A 16,564-nucleotide genomic window follows, 5' to 3' on the forward strand; every position below is an offset into this window, starting at 1 on the left:
CTATAGGCTCAGAAACCCCACACTAGTAGAATACTTGTCCTCTTCCCCGTTCTCCTCTTCCTCCATCTCCACCTCACCTCCACTATGTGCTGCTGAGTTCTTCCTCTTCACTTGTTTGCTGGAGGTCCCCCGGGGCCTCTGCATGGGCACCAAAAGGCGGAAGCCTGGCTGGGCATTAGCAGAGGCTGCGCCCAAGGAAGTGGTGAACGTGCAAGGCAAGAGGGATGACGAGGAGCACGTGGATGAAGGGCTAACGCAGAGGACGGAGGAGTATCCTGAACTGTGGAGGTCTGTAGAGACGGAAAGCGGCTCCTTTCCCTGGTAATCCTTGTTCTCCTCCCTTTCCGCTTCACAGAAGCTGTCTTCATCACTGGACAGGGCCCTGCAGTGCTCTAGTCTTCTATCTTCATCAGTAAGCGGTTGCAGTTCGACAGATATCATGGATGCTATAGGAAGACAAGAGAAGTCAGTTATGAGTCATTCTTATCAAATCTTATATAAACTACAGTCAACAACACAGTCCGTACAGCCATCGTCCATCTACATTTGCCGGCATAACAGTAAGGCTTAAATTTAGGTACTGTGATGAACATTAAAACTGCCGAGTCATTCTTAGTCACATAATGGTCTACCATAGGACTGACTCATGCATTATCCTCCTCCAGGTATGATTAGGTCATTTATATGCTTTCAAGTCATACTGGAATAAATGTGGTCAGCCACTTTTCCTATCTCTTCTGTTAACACTTACAGTCACCATCTTTCTCCCCCTCGCTCTCTTCCTCCTGGTCCCCCTCGTAACCGGAACAGGAAGTGTCCAAGCTCCAGTCCAGGATGTCGCCCACCAGCGTCTCCTCCTGATTGGACAGCTCTGCGGTGGGCGTGGCCACAAAGCTGGCTCTGTGGGTCTGCATACTGTCATCGCGTCTCCTTGGGAGAGATTTGACAAGCAGTCAGTTACACAGTCACTGGAGCATCTCACAGATGGCACAAACAAACCCCCTCTGGACACACACATTTTTGCCACAGCAAGGACAAAGAACTGCTAAAAGTACAAGAGTAAAAGCTGGGGCAGGGGTCGCTTTGCTAATGAGTTGTATCTTAAAACTAAAATCTTTGCAAGTCTTAAAGCAGAAGTGAGTGGTCCGGTCGTTTTCGCTAATGCTGCGTTCCAGGCAGGCTTTTGAAATCGTAAATTACAGCTTCAAGTCACAACTTACGACTTTGTAGCGTTTCAGGCAACCCACTCGTGTTTTTCCGACCTGTTTTACCGGTGAAAGTCACTATAACGGCCACTCGTAACTTCCGACCGGTGAACTCGTACCAGATCGAACTGGTACCACTTCACGGTCGGAAAAATACGAGTTTCCTTGAACGCACCATAACAGTCCTCGTCCCTACGTCACCACATTCACGGCGTTCCTTGGCTGCACACACAGCCCTGCATGCCGTTCTCTCTCCTCATTGGATAAAAACTGTAGGATACGATAAATGTTTTCTCTTCGGCTAAGAGCAGAGCAGAGGGACTGAGAGACCCGTGTTTCGGTCCAAACACTCTATGTAAGTGATTGCTGTCGGAAGATATAACTATTTAAGACTTATATTAACACAAATATATCACTCACTTCTGCTTTAAGTCATGTCTGAAATACAAAGATTCTATTTATTATGTCCAGCATGTGCTGCATAGTCAGGTGTGGAGTATATCAATATAATGAATGAAATGTTTAATTGCATTAAAAGATATCATGTTGTTTATGGTAGCTATAATTGGATTTATCAAGTGCAACTATATTTATACAATCACACTCAATAATTGCACATCACTATAATAAATAAATACTATATTAGTGTATAGTAACTGGCGTACCTCTTGTTGGTGCTGGATGGAGAGGCGAGGAAGGTGTGAATGTCTGCAGGTTGACCAGTGGGGCTGGGCGGCTCCATCTGAGGCTCAACCTCAGGAATCTCCAAGATCTGACACAGTTCTTTAAAATCCATCACCTTGTGGAAGCCATAAAAAAAAATTGGAGACCAGTTAGATTAACATGATGCAAACAATTAAAATCCATTTCTAGAGAAGCCCTTCTCAAAGAAAAGAAAGAAAAAAGTACCATTTCTTTGCTGATGTTCCGGTAGGAGTCGTCTTCAAACCGTTGCTTAACTCCAGTCAGAGACACATGCCTGTAATCTTTGGGGACATCTTGACTGAAACTGAGGAGAGAAACAGAGAAGGAAGTGGGAATGAGATGGTTGGAAGGAAAAGAAAACGACTGAGTTTGATCCACTTTGCTCGGTTTATCTCTATAATCAACTCTTGAGGACAAATCTTGTTACTTGCCCATTTGTGAATTAGTTTGTCGATACGACGCTCACCTATCAAGGTGACCTAACCTGAGGCACGTTTGTGACTCAGGTGGTGACTCACTGATGGTTACACACAAATGCCTCCTACTGTCCTTCATAAGACTGCAGCTCTCTGCACTTCATGTTTGCTTTGAAACCTTAATGGCTCTCCATTTTCTTAGTCATCATCAGACATATACAATATGAGCATACTGAAAACAGCAAGACACATCAGTCAGGTCTTCATATCTCTTTTCATGGAGGAAAGCAGATTGAAGTCGTGTGACAGCAACGGTAGAGTTTCAAATAAATCAAGTCCAATGTTTTCAGTGGCATTTCTTTAGTTTTTCTTTGTCATACATATGAACTGTTTGAATAAATGAAACCAACAATCAGTATTTTTTGTAAACTACCGAGTATGTTTCTGACTGTATTTATGTTGTTTCCTTAGTGGAAATATATATATATATATATATAAATAAAATATGTAGCCTCTGATTAGTTGTGAGTTGAAAAAAAAGGGGGGAAGGGACCATGTCTACAAATAAATAAAACAGCAGTTTAACGACTTCCCTTCGCAGGAATGGCTGCTAGTTTTAGTGTGAATTGTATGGATATTTTAAATCAGCTTTTGATCTTCAACTGTTCATACAATCCTCTCCTTTTCAGTACAGATTATACAATCTCAAAACCTATACCAAAGAAACACACGTCAATAGGTCATAGTATTCTTTATGACTTTTTTGACAACCAGTGTCCTCATTACTGATTAGTTTAATTGAAGTGAATCAATGAAAAAGAAAAGGCATGTATGCTCCTCCCATGTTTTTCCACAACCTTGACCAGAAGGACTGGCTGATGAGGATGAGAAAAATAAATTGCTTGGCTTCCAATACAGTAAAAACACACTGTGAGAAACTTACCACTTGACATGAAGCAGCACAGCAAGGGAGACAAGGTCTTGCTTGGAAAAGCCTGTGTAGTCAGCTAACTGACTGGGCCAGAGAGGAGCTGCAGAGAGAGAGAGAGAGACCACAGACATCAGTCAAAGTGAACATTAATTTTACATTCAATGAAAATTGAATCTTGATCTGTTTGAAAGCATTTGCATGATGTCAGTGTTACAAGGAAGACATGAGGCATCTTTTCAAACTGACATGTCCAAGATGTGTTATTACCATAGTGATGTAGTGCTCGTGTGAGCAGAAGAGCAGCACAGGCCAGTTTGGCGGGTGGTGGTGTGGTGAGAGCAGAGTAGAGCAGCGACAGCTCACAGATGTAGCTAAACAGGTGAGTGGTCCGCCTCTCCAAAGGAAGCAGAGACAGCAGCACTTCCCCATAGTCCAGCAGTGTGGGTCTCTGAAAGGGAAGGGTAATGTTCAAATTCAAGTGCTTGGATTCCCCCAAAGACGATTTGGCGTCAGCATGTGTTGCCAGAGGAGAATTTCGTCAACTCACCCTGATCTTTCCCTCCAGCACAGAGACGACCTCCCCCATCATTCGGACCAGGTCCTCATATTTGTAGGTGTTGTCAGTGAGCCAAACGGCTTCACGGATGGTTAGAATTTCTTTACTGATATATCTGAAAAGAACAGAACCAAACATTGTGATTAAAGTAAAAAAAAAAAAAAAAGGGGGAAGCATTTTAATCGGCATCATTTTTGTTTCATTTTAATTTGGTGTCCATCCTAAAAGCCCTGAAAATCCCCCAGCTTCAAAATTGGTGAATAATCCCTAAATCAGAATTCAGAGCATATTACAACCTGAACGTTTCAGAGAATGCAAAATTCTCACCGTGTGCAAACTACCATGCAGGCAATACCCAATAGCTGAAGGCGAGCCTTAGGGACGGAGCGAAGAGCCAGGTAGCGGTCCACGCACCCCACTGTCACATGCAGCGTCAAGCTAGAGAAGTCCTTCATGGTGGTCACCTCCACAAGCCAATCCACAAGGATGTACCTACAGGGGTAGAAAGAGAGGGAGACAAGTTGAAATTGGAGTATGTAAGTATTAAAATGGACATCTGTAAAGACTGTAGACTAAAAACACAGAAAAATATTTTCAAGTTATCTGGATGTGGTCAATTGCATTGAATTGCAAACCAAAATTGTCTAAGCACTCATGACTGAGTTTATCTAGGGTAAAAGTTAACAGCAACTGCCTTGAACAAGCAAGACAGTATCTGATCTTAAAAGTCATTCATGGTGGCAAAATCATGAATTGAAATCTGCCTGAAGGCCATGTGCTATGTTCCTTCTTTAACAGAGAAAAGCTTTTATTTCATTCTCTGACAAACCTTTGACTGGTAGGCTATACTTGAGCTCTGTTGTGTTTCATCTTCTCTTTAGTAATATCATTAAAGAGAGCCAAGATAATCAAAACAGTGAGTCATCACGATGACTCTAATAGGAACATTCAATTGTCTACAAAGATATTATTCAGCAACAGACTGATAATGGCGGAGTTTCTGTTCCTGTCTACCTCATGGTGTCCTTGATGCCTCGTCTGAGCAGGGCCTGAGAGCAGTGCTGCGACGCCACGTTGGAGGGACTGAAGAGTTGGGCCACTAAGTCAGAGCAGGCCTTTGCCTCCAAACCCAGTGGATTGCTGTTGCTGCACACTTTGGCCAGAGCGAGCTAGGGAAAGAAAAAGACAAACTTTGAAAAAGGGAAGCTCAAAATGACTTGACAACTTGTTGAACTGATTCACTCGGTAAAACAAACAGCAGTCGAGTATTGCATTAGTTGCTGCTGTAATTACAGATCTTGTGATTCGGATGAGTCATATTTTTTGTGATTTTGTGATTCTGTGGCGCAGTTTTGGCTTTAAAAGATGATGGAGCGGGGAAAAAAAGGGATGTCAACAACTGTCAAGACCTCTTGACATTGCCTCATAACACTTGGCAACTGTGGACAAATGGAGGAGGAGCATGAAAGGCTGTCAAAAGACAAACAGTTTGTCTTTTGTGAGATTACAATTATTTCTTTGAAAAACCAAGGGAGAATAAAAGCTGCAGACTGATCGAGGGCCATCTTGAGACTGAATATGCACAAGACATTAAAATTAACTCCTGCATTAATGCACTGGCCCAAGATGATAATTTGGCTTTGGTCACACACCTGTGCCTCCCAGCATCCTTTGCCAGCATAGTCCCTGAGGGTTCGGACACACTGGAGGTACCTTCCTGGATCAGCAATCTGAAATCAAATTACACCAAAAGATATTGACATTCTCATAAAAGCCTTTCATTGATCAATTTTAGTTTTAAACACCATAGAGAAACATGTATGTGTTGAAGTTTTAAATGAAGATAGTGGCCCTCATCATTATTGTCAATGTTTCTAGGAGCATATTTGAGAAAGATGCAAAAATGGAAAATTTAGACTCACAGCTGTTTTACGGTTGTGTTCCCACAACAGGTAGGAGCTCTGTAGACAGCCAGCCTGCGAAGACTCCTCCAACATAGACATGGCATCTGAGCGTCTTTCATCCCCCTGGAAGAAGGTGCAGGATTACAGATGAGAACGACCGACCTTACATAACACACTGACAAAATCATTAGTCCCTGCACAGGAGGAAAGCTGTCACTGTCTCATTCTCTCATGTTTCCCCACTGACACAAAAGGTGTGTCAAGATTCTGGAAAACAAATCTGAGTTTCATTTAAGCAGTGTGAAATAATTTGTCATACTGTTAAATTATGAAGAATGGCAGAGTAGCAAGTGACAAGATTCAACAGGTAAGGTAAAGCAAGTGATAAACTGTTATATGAAGACAGAAGAGAGAAAAAAAATCAAATCAATGCTCAACTCATGATGACTAATCACACAACCCTCTGTACAGAGATCTACACTTGATTGGAGGCTAATTGAAACTGAGCTAACCACACCCAGAAGTCTCCTTTTCATACTCACTTCAAAGAGATGCAAAACTCTGGCCAAACAGTGCAACAGGGGCCCCTTTTTCTCCTGTAGTGACAAGAGAAAAATACACTGATGAATGATTGAAATATTCAATGATAAGAGAAAAGTAGGAAATCCAATTTTCCTAAAGCATTTACATCTATTGAATTTTCAAAATTATGGCTACCTCTCCTCCAAATCAGAAGCAAAACATACCACATTGCTGTCGCACTCGGCCTTGAGACGGTCAAACACCACTGCCTTGCAGCAGCTGCCCGTGGGTGACCATGGCGGACGGATGAACACCCAGATGAAGGGATCTGCTCCAGGAGAGCGAAGGCCCTCTGCCAGGCTGAAGAAGTGGGAAGCCTTGCGACCACATACATCTGCTCGTCCCTCATCACTCAGCAACGCTGATGGAGATAAAGTAAAAATGAAAAGCTTTAATCACTTCATTCATCAGAAATGCCATTTTCTATTTAGCCTGGAGCATTTAAAAAAAAAGAGATGTCACATGTACTTAAAGGAAATCAACTCACATAAGTAAAGGAGGTAAATAGCGAATAAGTAAGTAGTAGGGTGTTAAACTTACGTCCTTCATTGTACAAATAAGCAATCCCTAGCTTCACAGCAGCTTCAAAATTCCCTTTGTCAGCAGCCCTGAGAGGGGAGGGAGAGAGAAACAGATTAGATTAAGTGGAGGAAAAATATATATATTATAAAGAAAAACATATTGAAAAAATGTAAGCAGTTCAGAGAAGAGTAACTAAATTAATCCCAGGTCTGAATGGGATGACATACAAAGAAAGATTAAGGCACTTAAAACTGCCAACTCTGGTCTATAGGCGGCAAAGGGATGACATGATTGAGGTGTATAAACTGGTCCATAAAATATTTGCACTTAGGGCTGTAAAAGTATGGAATGATCTTCCTGAGGATGTAGTGCGGGCTCCGTCAGTGAACTCTTTCATTTCTGGTCAAATAAGGATTTTTAAAATATAATTATAAAGCGAGGTTATGAATTAGTAGCCTTGGTTTTTTTATTTGTTTGTTTTTTTTCTTTGCGGTAATGTGGGAGATTATTTTTGGATTATTCTGTTATGTATTTAAGTGATATTACTGTATGTATGGGTTATTTAAATTTCTAATGGTATATTGTCATTATTTTGAGTCTGATGCAGAGGATTTATATCCTGTATCAGATGTATTTTCATTAAATGTCATTAAATATCCTTTTTGAATTTGACAGAAATGACCTTACCTCTCAAATAGCCATAAGGTGTTGGGAGATGGCCACGTATCCCTGAAACTGACCCTGGCCCATACACTGGAGTGGTTGTCAACAATGTCCCGCAGCTGGGAGTGAACCTGTAAACAGATGTTAAGAAAATGAGTCCTAAAACAGAAGGGTCATCTGATCAACTGGTCATAAGATGCAGAACCAAAACAAATCTGGGATGGCATAGCACACACACGCCAGAGGTTGAGTAAGAGTGTTAGTGTGTATAATGGTCACTCACTGCTCTGACGGACAGCAGGTCCTCTGCCGAGAGGCACTGGAGCACACAGAGGAGCACCTCTTCAGGTAGAGACAGCAAAGTCAGGGCTGATGTTCGCTTTCGGACGCGCTTCCGTGCTGGGACCGAGTAGCATTTTGAACAACGGCAGTGGACGACTGAAAGAAGATGGGATCATGGTTTGAGGTTTCATACATTTTCAAAAAGCAGCTTTCCATTTTGAGTGGGATTCTCTTATTCAGACCAACAAACAGCAAATAGGCAAGCGGAGTTCATGTGTGTATACACACACACACAACACAAAAGTATTTCACAGCTTAGTGCGGGCCTGGCAAACTAATTCACACAAAAATGCCAGTATTTGCAGTTCAATTAAAAGTAGGCCAGCATCCTGTAGCTGGTTGTGAGGCACACCATGGTGTGTAGAGTATGGCTCCTCATTGAAAACGACTAACGTAAGTTAAACTGTCTCCGGGTGGTCTACTCTGTTTGAATACTAAAATGGCAGATTTCTTGGAGAGCTAATTTCCCCTAGACGTTTTAAATAACCTCTGATAATAGTTTCTTTCGAGCACTGACAACTTTCTACCGAGGGAGGTGTTGAACATATCTGACTGGGAAGTCAGACCAAGTGAGCGCCCAAATTTCCCTCCCGTGGTTCAAATACTTCTAACAGTAAGTAAGGACCTAGTTTCGATTAGTTGAAAAATACATTATAATCTTTAATTTGCCACAAACGCCAAAAATGCCCAAGTAAGACACGTTTTATATAAATATCACCGACATCCATTTGAAACTAGAGTAAGAGGATGAATCCATGGCTACGCCGATTAACGTTTCTGCTGGCTAGTAGCTACTTACCCGGTGCTAACTCTGTCAAATTGCAAAACTTTATAACAGATCTGCAAACACTCACGTTACATTAAGTCGTGATCATATATCTAGTAATCAAAAAAAGAGAAAGAAGTAAGTTTTAAAGTTACTTACCGCCCGCTTTCATTGCAAGTACAGTGATGTCTCTTGAAGCAGCGATGCCTGTAACGTTAGCTACAACACCGAGCAGTGTTTTCAACGTCGCGGCGATACTATTACTTGCAAAGTACTTCACCAGGTATTAAGATAGACAGAGTAACAATATAGCCCCTTGCCTCTGTTGTGCTGTAGTAGTTTACTGATATCTTAACAAGTTCTTACTACTAGCTTGAATTCAAATTCAAGCACGCTTCTCTACTCACTCGACCCGCCCCACAGCTATTCTAGGACCGCCCGCGCTCACCGTTTAAACTCTGTATATTCAATCTGATTGGTCAAGCATGTTACCGCCCATCTATCCCATAGTGGGCTTCTGATTGGTCAGCGTGAGCATTGTCGGCGCTGGTTGGTCAAATTTTATAAACTGTAAAATGTAAGAAGTTCATTGGACAACGTGACGCAATTTCGAAGTACGCGCTCGCCAGCGGATGTGTATGATTGGTTGACCTGAATATGAAGTGTGTCCACGGAACCACCCATTATTGTGCATTGTGGGACATGTAGTTGAACAGAAACTAAAGTTTAAAGGTACCTCGTTTAAAGAGACAGGGACAAGTCAGACACCGCCAGGTAACTAGCAGAGAAACCGTTTTGAAAACTGTGTCCTTCTGCTACATTAATATTTAAAAGTGGTGCATATTGACTTTATTTTCATGGCGTGTGCCTATTATTGAATTTTTATCCGTTCAGGCCTAAAGAGTTCACTTGAAACGAACCTTAGAGGTCACCAAGCCTCATAACATTTTCTTTTTTTTTGTTAACAATTTTTTATTCATTTTTCATATCAACATATAGCAAAAATGGAAATCAGTATAATAAAAGCCTCATAACATTTTCTGTCTGTGTGTGTGTGTGTCTGTGTATATAAGTTAGGCCTATAATAAAAAAGAAAATAAAAAAGAAGAAGAATTCCCCTTCCATTAATTTAGTGTTTATTGAAACATTCAGTATTTGGTCTTAAAATAATTTGAATGAACCTTAGAAAGCAGCTGTAATTAATTAGAAAAGCTTTTCCATATCATGAATTTGCTCAAAGTCACTATAATATTACAGAGAACTTGGCCTTTGTGTTTAATTTTAGTGATTTTAGTGAGATTAGCCTACTATATTTATTTTACGGCTCAGTCTGCATGGTTATGGTTATTTTTACTTTTCACTTGAGAAATAAAAATTTCTTCTCTTTTTTTCTTCTAAACAAACATGTCCCTTTACATCTTGAGGAGAATATAATTTGTTGTCCTGGGTGTCTGTGTTGCCGTAAAACACTTATGGTGCTGAAAATGAACAACAATGTTGTGACACATTTTTCCCTACAAACAGACTCACCGGTAGATTAATTGTACCAATGTATCAAAGCATGATTAAAAATTAAAGAGTTGGAAAGACAGTTTGGCCCAAAGGCCCATTAACCATTGCAGAGCGCGCCACGTTAAATTGCAATGGGCCCCATAAGGTTATAGGAAAATAAAAAGAAGCTCAATATAAACCTAAGTATGAACAAAGGTTATGAACAAAGAATGGACCACCCGCTTAAGCAAACTCGCTTATATTATTGATGTGTTCTGTGTAAAGGAACAAAAAAGAAATCATTATAGGCCATTGGGTGCTTTGTCCTTTTGGCCATCTCTTTCTCCCTCTCTCTCTCTCTCTCTCTCTCTCATGCACAAACACACAACACACACACACGCATAGAAAGCTTATCAATTCATCAATGTGGTAAATGCGTAAAGCAACAGATTTGTTCCGGCCTGTGACGCAGCTGCCTTTGAGGAAATGGCATGATGATTAAGACCATTGTGTTGGATCCCCTTTGGGAATAAATAGACAAATGTCTTGGCTGTATATAGTGTCCACTCAATTGCAGGTCTTTAGTGGAGGGTCATAATGGAAGAGAGTACACTACCAGAAGTAATCATCTGTTCCTTTCTAAATGTCTATTGATTACCAGCTCTCATTATCACCTACACAGTGTAGGTCAGCTAAACCTTTACCAATCAATACTATAAGGAGAATAGTATAATTTTTCTAAAGGATAAATCTAAAGAAATTTTGTAATTTCTGTACATCAAAAACTAATCAAAAGACTGAGACTGAGACATATTGACTTCTTCTATGGATGTGACATTAGATGTGTGATGGACATTAAAGAAAAAATAAAGTTCTGTTTTTTTCCCCAGTGGCAGTTGAAGCATGGGACCCTCTGGAAGTGTTATATCTAATGATCAAATTATCTCATAGCCGAGTGACCTCAGACGGGGCATAGGCTGTGACATCCTCAATTGGATGCAGTCACTGTTTCCATAGAAACTCCAACCCTTCGCAACCATTTTGTCAGTAAAACACAAAGTGACCAATGTCTATAGGGAAAAGAAATAGCCTGGTGCATTTAACCTAAATTGAAAATAATTACTTCAATAAAATCATACTGCTTGTGTTCATAAAATGTCCAGGTCTGTAATTTCTCCCCTCCAAGCATCCAATATTTATCAGAATAATTTCACTGAAAGGATGTGTCATTATAAAGATGCTGCCTCCCACAGGAAGTCACTGAGTTTGATCCGAGAAGAAGATGTGACAAGCCTGAGCAGTTTATTCATAAGAGCTGCCCCTGATGTAGCAAGGTATTAATCAAACATTTTAAGGAAAAAAAAGGTTTAGTGCACTGAAACACTGCCATTTGAGATAGGAAGAGACAGAGTGGCACAGCAGATGACGAATGAAGACAAGATAGGAAGTTAAAGAGATGATTCATGTGGGAATACAGGAAACTTTTTGCAATTTTTCTTGTCTGTTGGCAGTTTGAAATGTCTCCTATTCTTTCTCATCCAGAAATCCAATAGCTTCTCATCACAATTGATCTTTATTACGACACCAACATTTGGACTTCATTTTAATTTAATTTTGTTTGTGATTTCATTTGACTTCCAAGCCAGACATGTGTGATTTCCATCTACACCTGTCTCCAGCGGTTGTAATAGGGAAGAACTGAAAAGTAATTCCATCCTACTACAAAGGTACAATTTGGAGCCAATTGCTGGCAATGACTCATCAAATACACAGATGCTGTTAATCAGGAATTTAGATGATAAATAGAGTCATCAGAACCCAGTATGGCTCAAATCCAGACTTCATAATATCATGCTTTGCTGCCTGGTGCAAATTAAACTGATGTCAATTTTGTATAATTCAAAGTATGATAAAAAGCCAAACAGCTCTTGGGTCTGAAGCCAAGTCCTGGAGATTGGGAGGCGGATGAGTTGCTCCCATCTGGTTTCCTGTAATCTCTGCTGACCCTAGCAATCCAACTGACCACTTCCACCCCATCTGCACTTTGCCCCTGCGCTGGCCTCCCCACCCTTTGCTCAGACCTTCCCTCCACACCCATAGCCGATTCCCAGCAAAGTTACCTGAAAATATTTTATTTTATTTTATTTTATTACCCTTTTACCCATCCAACTCAGAAATATTTTCATGTCAAAAACACGCAGAGTGTCTTTGTGGGAAGTTTGCCTCTTTTATAACTTTGCCAGTAGGGGGTGTCATTCGTTCTGCTCGACACTGGCCACTGCTTTGGTTGTTTTCTGAACAACCAAAGCATCCCACATGTCACTGGGTATCTGACTTCCAAGCTGGCAGGGCAGCACAGGCAATGTGTCTATATACAGCATCGAAAATTTCAAGAACAGCGGATGCTCAGGTGCTCTCATCAGGCAAAGTTTTTTTAATGTTCAATATTAATGGAAGTGCAGTCGCATTTGCGCACCATTCAAAAATAGAGTCAAAACAGTGTTAGTCTATTGTCTTCATCTGTCAACATTTACTCCCCCATCTCTTTGGGAGCGTTTCCTCAAGGTACAAACATCACAGACCATGGTGTTCATGTAACATTTATTTAATACAGCAGTTAATGTAGAAATATACAGTACAAATATAAAATAGTTGTATATACAGCACCAAATATTAGAGAGCACGCAAACAAATATAATTTGTGTCACTAACTGAAGTGACGAACAGCATTGGCAGACAGCAAGGCTGTCTCCTGGGTGAGGGATATTTTTCCCCCGCAGCAGAGAGGTAGATTTTCCCTTTTATGTTTCAGAAGGCAGAAGGGAAATCACTTCACATCTCTAACAAACATATTCTGGTCACCTGCCATCATTTTCTAGTGACAACACGCTGAAACAATACAGTTTGAAAATTAGCAAGTACAATATGCAACCACAATGTACTAGGCTGCATAGTAAAATGTGTACTATACATGTGAAAACTGCATTGATAAACATGCCAAAATTCAGGGTAGAGTATAGAGTTAGTAAGAGTGTGAGTAATTGTGTGTTTTTTGCTTGCTCTGTTTCTCAGCCTATCACTCCTTTCTCTTTCTTTCTCACAGCCACAGATGACAAACATCTTTCTCTGAGGAAAAAGACAAACACCATATGTGACTAGGCAGCCCACACTTAATGATGGTGTCAATGTTCAATTTCACCTCTACCCATCTACACTCGCTCGACTACCACAAACACTAACCCAACAGGTCTGAAGATAGCAGAGACAGGCAGATTAAAAAACGAGACAGCCTGCTTTGTTGATACTGCAATAATCTAATGTAATGTAATCCCAGGGCTTTCTCTCTTGTCACATCGTTGAGAGGATACCACTGCACTGAGCCAAAAAAAAAAACATACTCATAAATACTCTTTATGAGCATTTTCTCTCATGTCTACTTTGAAACAAAATGATGTGGCTATTGAGTACAGAAGTGATTGCAAATACCAACATATCTACTGTATGTCTGGTTTGACAGGAGATAAAGGCTCACAAAAGCCCCCACATCCAGTTAACTCATCATTTTCACTGCCGTTGCCAGTGATGCATCATATCCCTTAAGAGTTGTACTACTCTGTTCATGGTGGCTGACTGCATCTAACCACAAGGATGGCTCCTTATACTTGTACGTAACAGTGAAAGGAATGAATTTCTGGGTTCTGCTTTTGTCTTCCACCATTACCTCCTCATTTTACTCCTCCTTCCCCTTTAAACTAACCAGCTGACAATCAGTATGCAGCAGAACACCTAAGTGCACACAGTGAGCTGTTAAAGGGTGGGAGAATGGTCTAATCCATTGGCTGTCTATTGAAGCAGGCAGGCAATCACAACCTTGTAATTGGCAACTGGCTTTCAGGACAGTCTTTGGCATTGTGTGGTAACTGCTACCCCTGAATGCATTGACACATTTTACTCTGCAACAAGCGTCACTAGTCTGGTATAGCCAGAATTGATTAAACAGTGATCAATGATAGTACTTAAAGGTAAAGAAATGCTAGTCCAAAGTCTAGACTCCTTTCAGTTTATATACATTCCCCTTGCATGGTTTTTTCCACTGTACGTTACATTCAGTGACAGAAAAAGAATGTTTAAGACAAGAATAAAATGCCTTTGTGTATCTCATCCTCTGAGACCACACGCCCACAGAAAGCACCTATTCACAGCTGTGGAGCTGAGTGCAGCTACATTCAGCAACTCTCTCTCAAAGAAAAAGCATAGGAAAGGGAAACCCCAGCGTCACTTCAAGCACAAACAGTAATCAGTATTCAAAAGCGCACAGCCTTGTACCATATTTTCAGACGGACAGGGGGATTTTCCACTTGCTCTCAGTAAATATCATTTCCACTTGTAAAAATTCATCCACTTTCTTTGGAACAGAGAGAAAATTAAATATTTGTGGACTTATTGGTCTCACATTTAATTGAAATTGTGGCTGTAGACTCTTCCTCCTGGGCTATATCACAATAGGTAGATGAGGTGCATTAAGTCAAAAACTGGGGATGTAGAATGGAATATGGGATGGATAAGGAGAGTGATGTTGGGGTAAAGAGAGAGAGAGAGAGCGAGAGAGCAAGGGGGGAAACTGTCAGGAGTTCAGATGGAAACGGTTGAATGCGACAGAGCCTTTTTCCATGAGTGCTTGCTCAAGGCACCAAGTGGGAGGGGCCACAGGGGAGCAGGATCAGTCAAAGTGTCCCTGCAGTGGCATGTCCCCTCGGGCAGTGTCCTTCAATAATCCTGGCCTGCCCAACTGTGGAGTTGGGGTGCCCCACGTAGACACAAGGCTGGGCATAAATGCCCGCATTGACAGGAGGGCAATAAGTCAGGCAGAAAGTTAGTGTCACACTCCTCTCTTGAAGCTACAAAAGGCCCCTGAACAGTGTGTTGCTTTAATAAACAATTCTCTTTCTTGGCATGGACATGGCCATGTGTGCAAATCATTGCTTTCTTCAAAAGTTTACCAGAATCTTTCTTTGAGCACAGACAAAAAAAACCTTCCACTTCTCCAGAAGGTCCTCTGCCCTCTCCAGCTCATCGTCCACACAGATGCCAGTAAGATCCTGCTGGACTCAAGTTCCACTCTCCCATTGCGTAAAAAAAGCCCCCAACACATTGCTGCGGTGTCACAGGACGAGTGAATGACGCTGGCCGCTGACGCTGGTGCGTTGCTCTTTCAGCTGGGTATCAGGTTGCCGTCTTTGGCCCACTTCTGGCCTCTTGGAGAGTCACCTGTCCTGGCAGGAGGAATGCTGTGACTGACGTGCCTAGTGACGCCAGCATTGACTCCGGCAGCAGCTCTGCATAGCGTGTTAGGTGTCTGCGCGAGCTCACACTGGGACTGCTTGTGCATATGTGAGTGAGGACTGCGAGGGCCATGTATCCGTGCGTGTAAATATGCATGCAGTGCGCAGTGCATATTTGTGTGTGTCTCCTCTGAGGTTGTTTTGACACTGGACACCTGCTGTCTGATGATAAAAGAGGCATTGGTGATCCCTCCTTGCCAATCCAAAATGGTCCAAACCTTACAGACTAAACAGATCCTCAGCATCCTGTTTATCTGTCCTTCCACTCTCTATGATTTCTCAGCCCTCTTCACGAGCTGAGCCAAACTTTGATAAAGAATAGAGGGGAATTGGCACAGGGAGGAGGTGAGCCCTTGAGCTCCCGACCCTGGGTATGTCTCTACTTTCAAGTTCCTGTAACTTTTTTCCCTGTGTGCTTCACAGGGGACACTGCTCAGAGGTAAATGAACCTCCCTCTTTCTTTTTCCTTCTCTTCTTCTTATGGACAGTCCAACAGGCCGTGGCCATCAGCAACAGCAAAAGACCCATGACAAGTAGCACCACCGACACCACTTTAGTCTGCGGCAGATCATTATAGGTGTAGGTCACTCCCGTCCCTGCTACACCAATGACCAAAGAGATGATTCCAAAGGGAAAGATGCAGCGGTACCAGGACTTCTCCATGCCTCCAGTGGCCTGGGACAGACGCTCCAGAGAGGAGAGCACCTCGGGTACTTTGGGTCCACCAGCCTCCAGGGCCTGGCCCTCCTGCCCCGAGTTGTTCTGGGGCTGAGGTTGGCACGCCAGGTGGCCTGTTGTACAGCCCATCCTGATGGTGTGGGCTGATGGATCCTGAATCCAGGCTGCAGTGTTGGTCTCCTGGATCACGCTTGTAGTACGCCTGGAGAAACAGAGAGAGACAGACAAAGGCAGGGAGAGAGAAAGAAAGGAGAAGGAGGTCTATATGAGACCGGAGAGAAATGACTGGAGCTGGAATGGCTGGAGCGTGTCAGATGAAGGCTTCTAAGTCAGCGCTGAAATCCACTCACACTTTCCCCTTCTCTCCCTCCCACTCTGGCTGTTTCTCTCTACACTGTCTGTTGGCTCTCTGGCAGCACATTGTACACTCTGCTGAACGTAGTGATGGGGGATATATAAAG

The 16,564-nt window shown here is 42.1% G+C and overlaps 2 protein-coding genes across 2 annotated transcripts; both read right to left on the bottom strand.

Annotated features, from left to right (window-relative positions):
- Window positions 1–8,973, bottom strand: ccnf (cyclin F; the record flags this gene model as incomplete). Its single annotated transcript, XM_083977058.1, has 17 exons — window positions 8,752–8,973; window positions 7,768–7,922; window positions 7,509–7,615; window positions 6,840–6,907; window positions 6,464–6,660; window positions 6,260–6,313; window positions 5,736–5,840; window positions 5,466–5,543; window positions 4,828–4,982; window positions 4,141–4,305; window positions 3,805–3,928; window positions 3,525–3,705; window positions 3,270–3,357; window positions 2,115–2,214; window positions 1,871–2,004; window positions 752–930; window positions 1–446 (listed from the first exon to the last, which is right to left on the bottom strand). The coding sequence occupies exons 1-17, from the start codon at window positions 8,762–8,764 to the stop codon at window positions 1–3; spliced, it is 2,349 nt and encodes a 782-aa protein (XP_083833184.1). The 5' UTR covers window positions 8,765–8,973.
- A 4,716-nt stretch (window positions 8,974–13,689) lies between these two features.
- LOC310990572 (uncharacterized protein) lies at window positions 13,690–16,517 on the bottom strand. The gene has a single exon (XM_083978005.1). It carries the CDS (start codon window positions 16,230–16,232, stop codon window positions 15,843–15,845), a length of 390 nt encoding a protein of 129 aa, XP_083834131.1. The 5' UTR covers window positions 16,233–16,517; the 3' UTR covers window positions 13,690–15,842.
- Window positions 16,518–16,564: the final 47 nt, after the last annotated feature.

The sequence above is a fragment of the Trachurus trachurus genome (genome assembly GCF_905171665.1).
Source record: "Trachurus trachurus genome assembly, chromosome: 8".
NCBI lineage: Eukaryota > Metazoa > Chordata > Actinopteri > Carangiformes > Carangidae > Trachurus > Trachurus trachurus.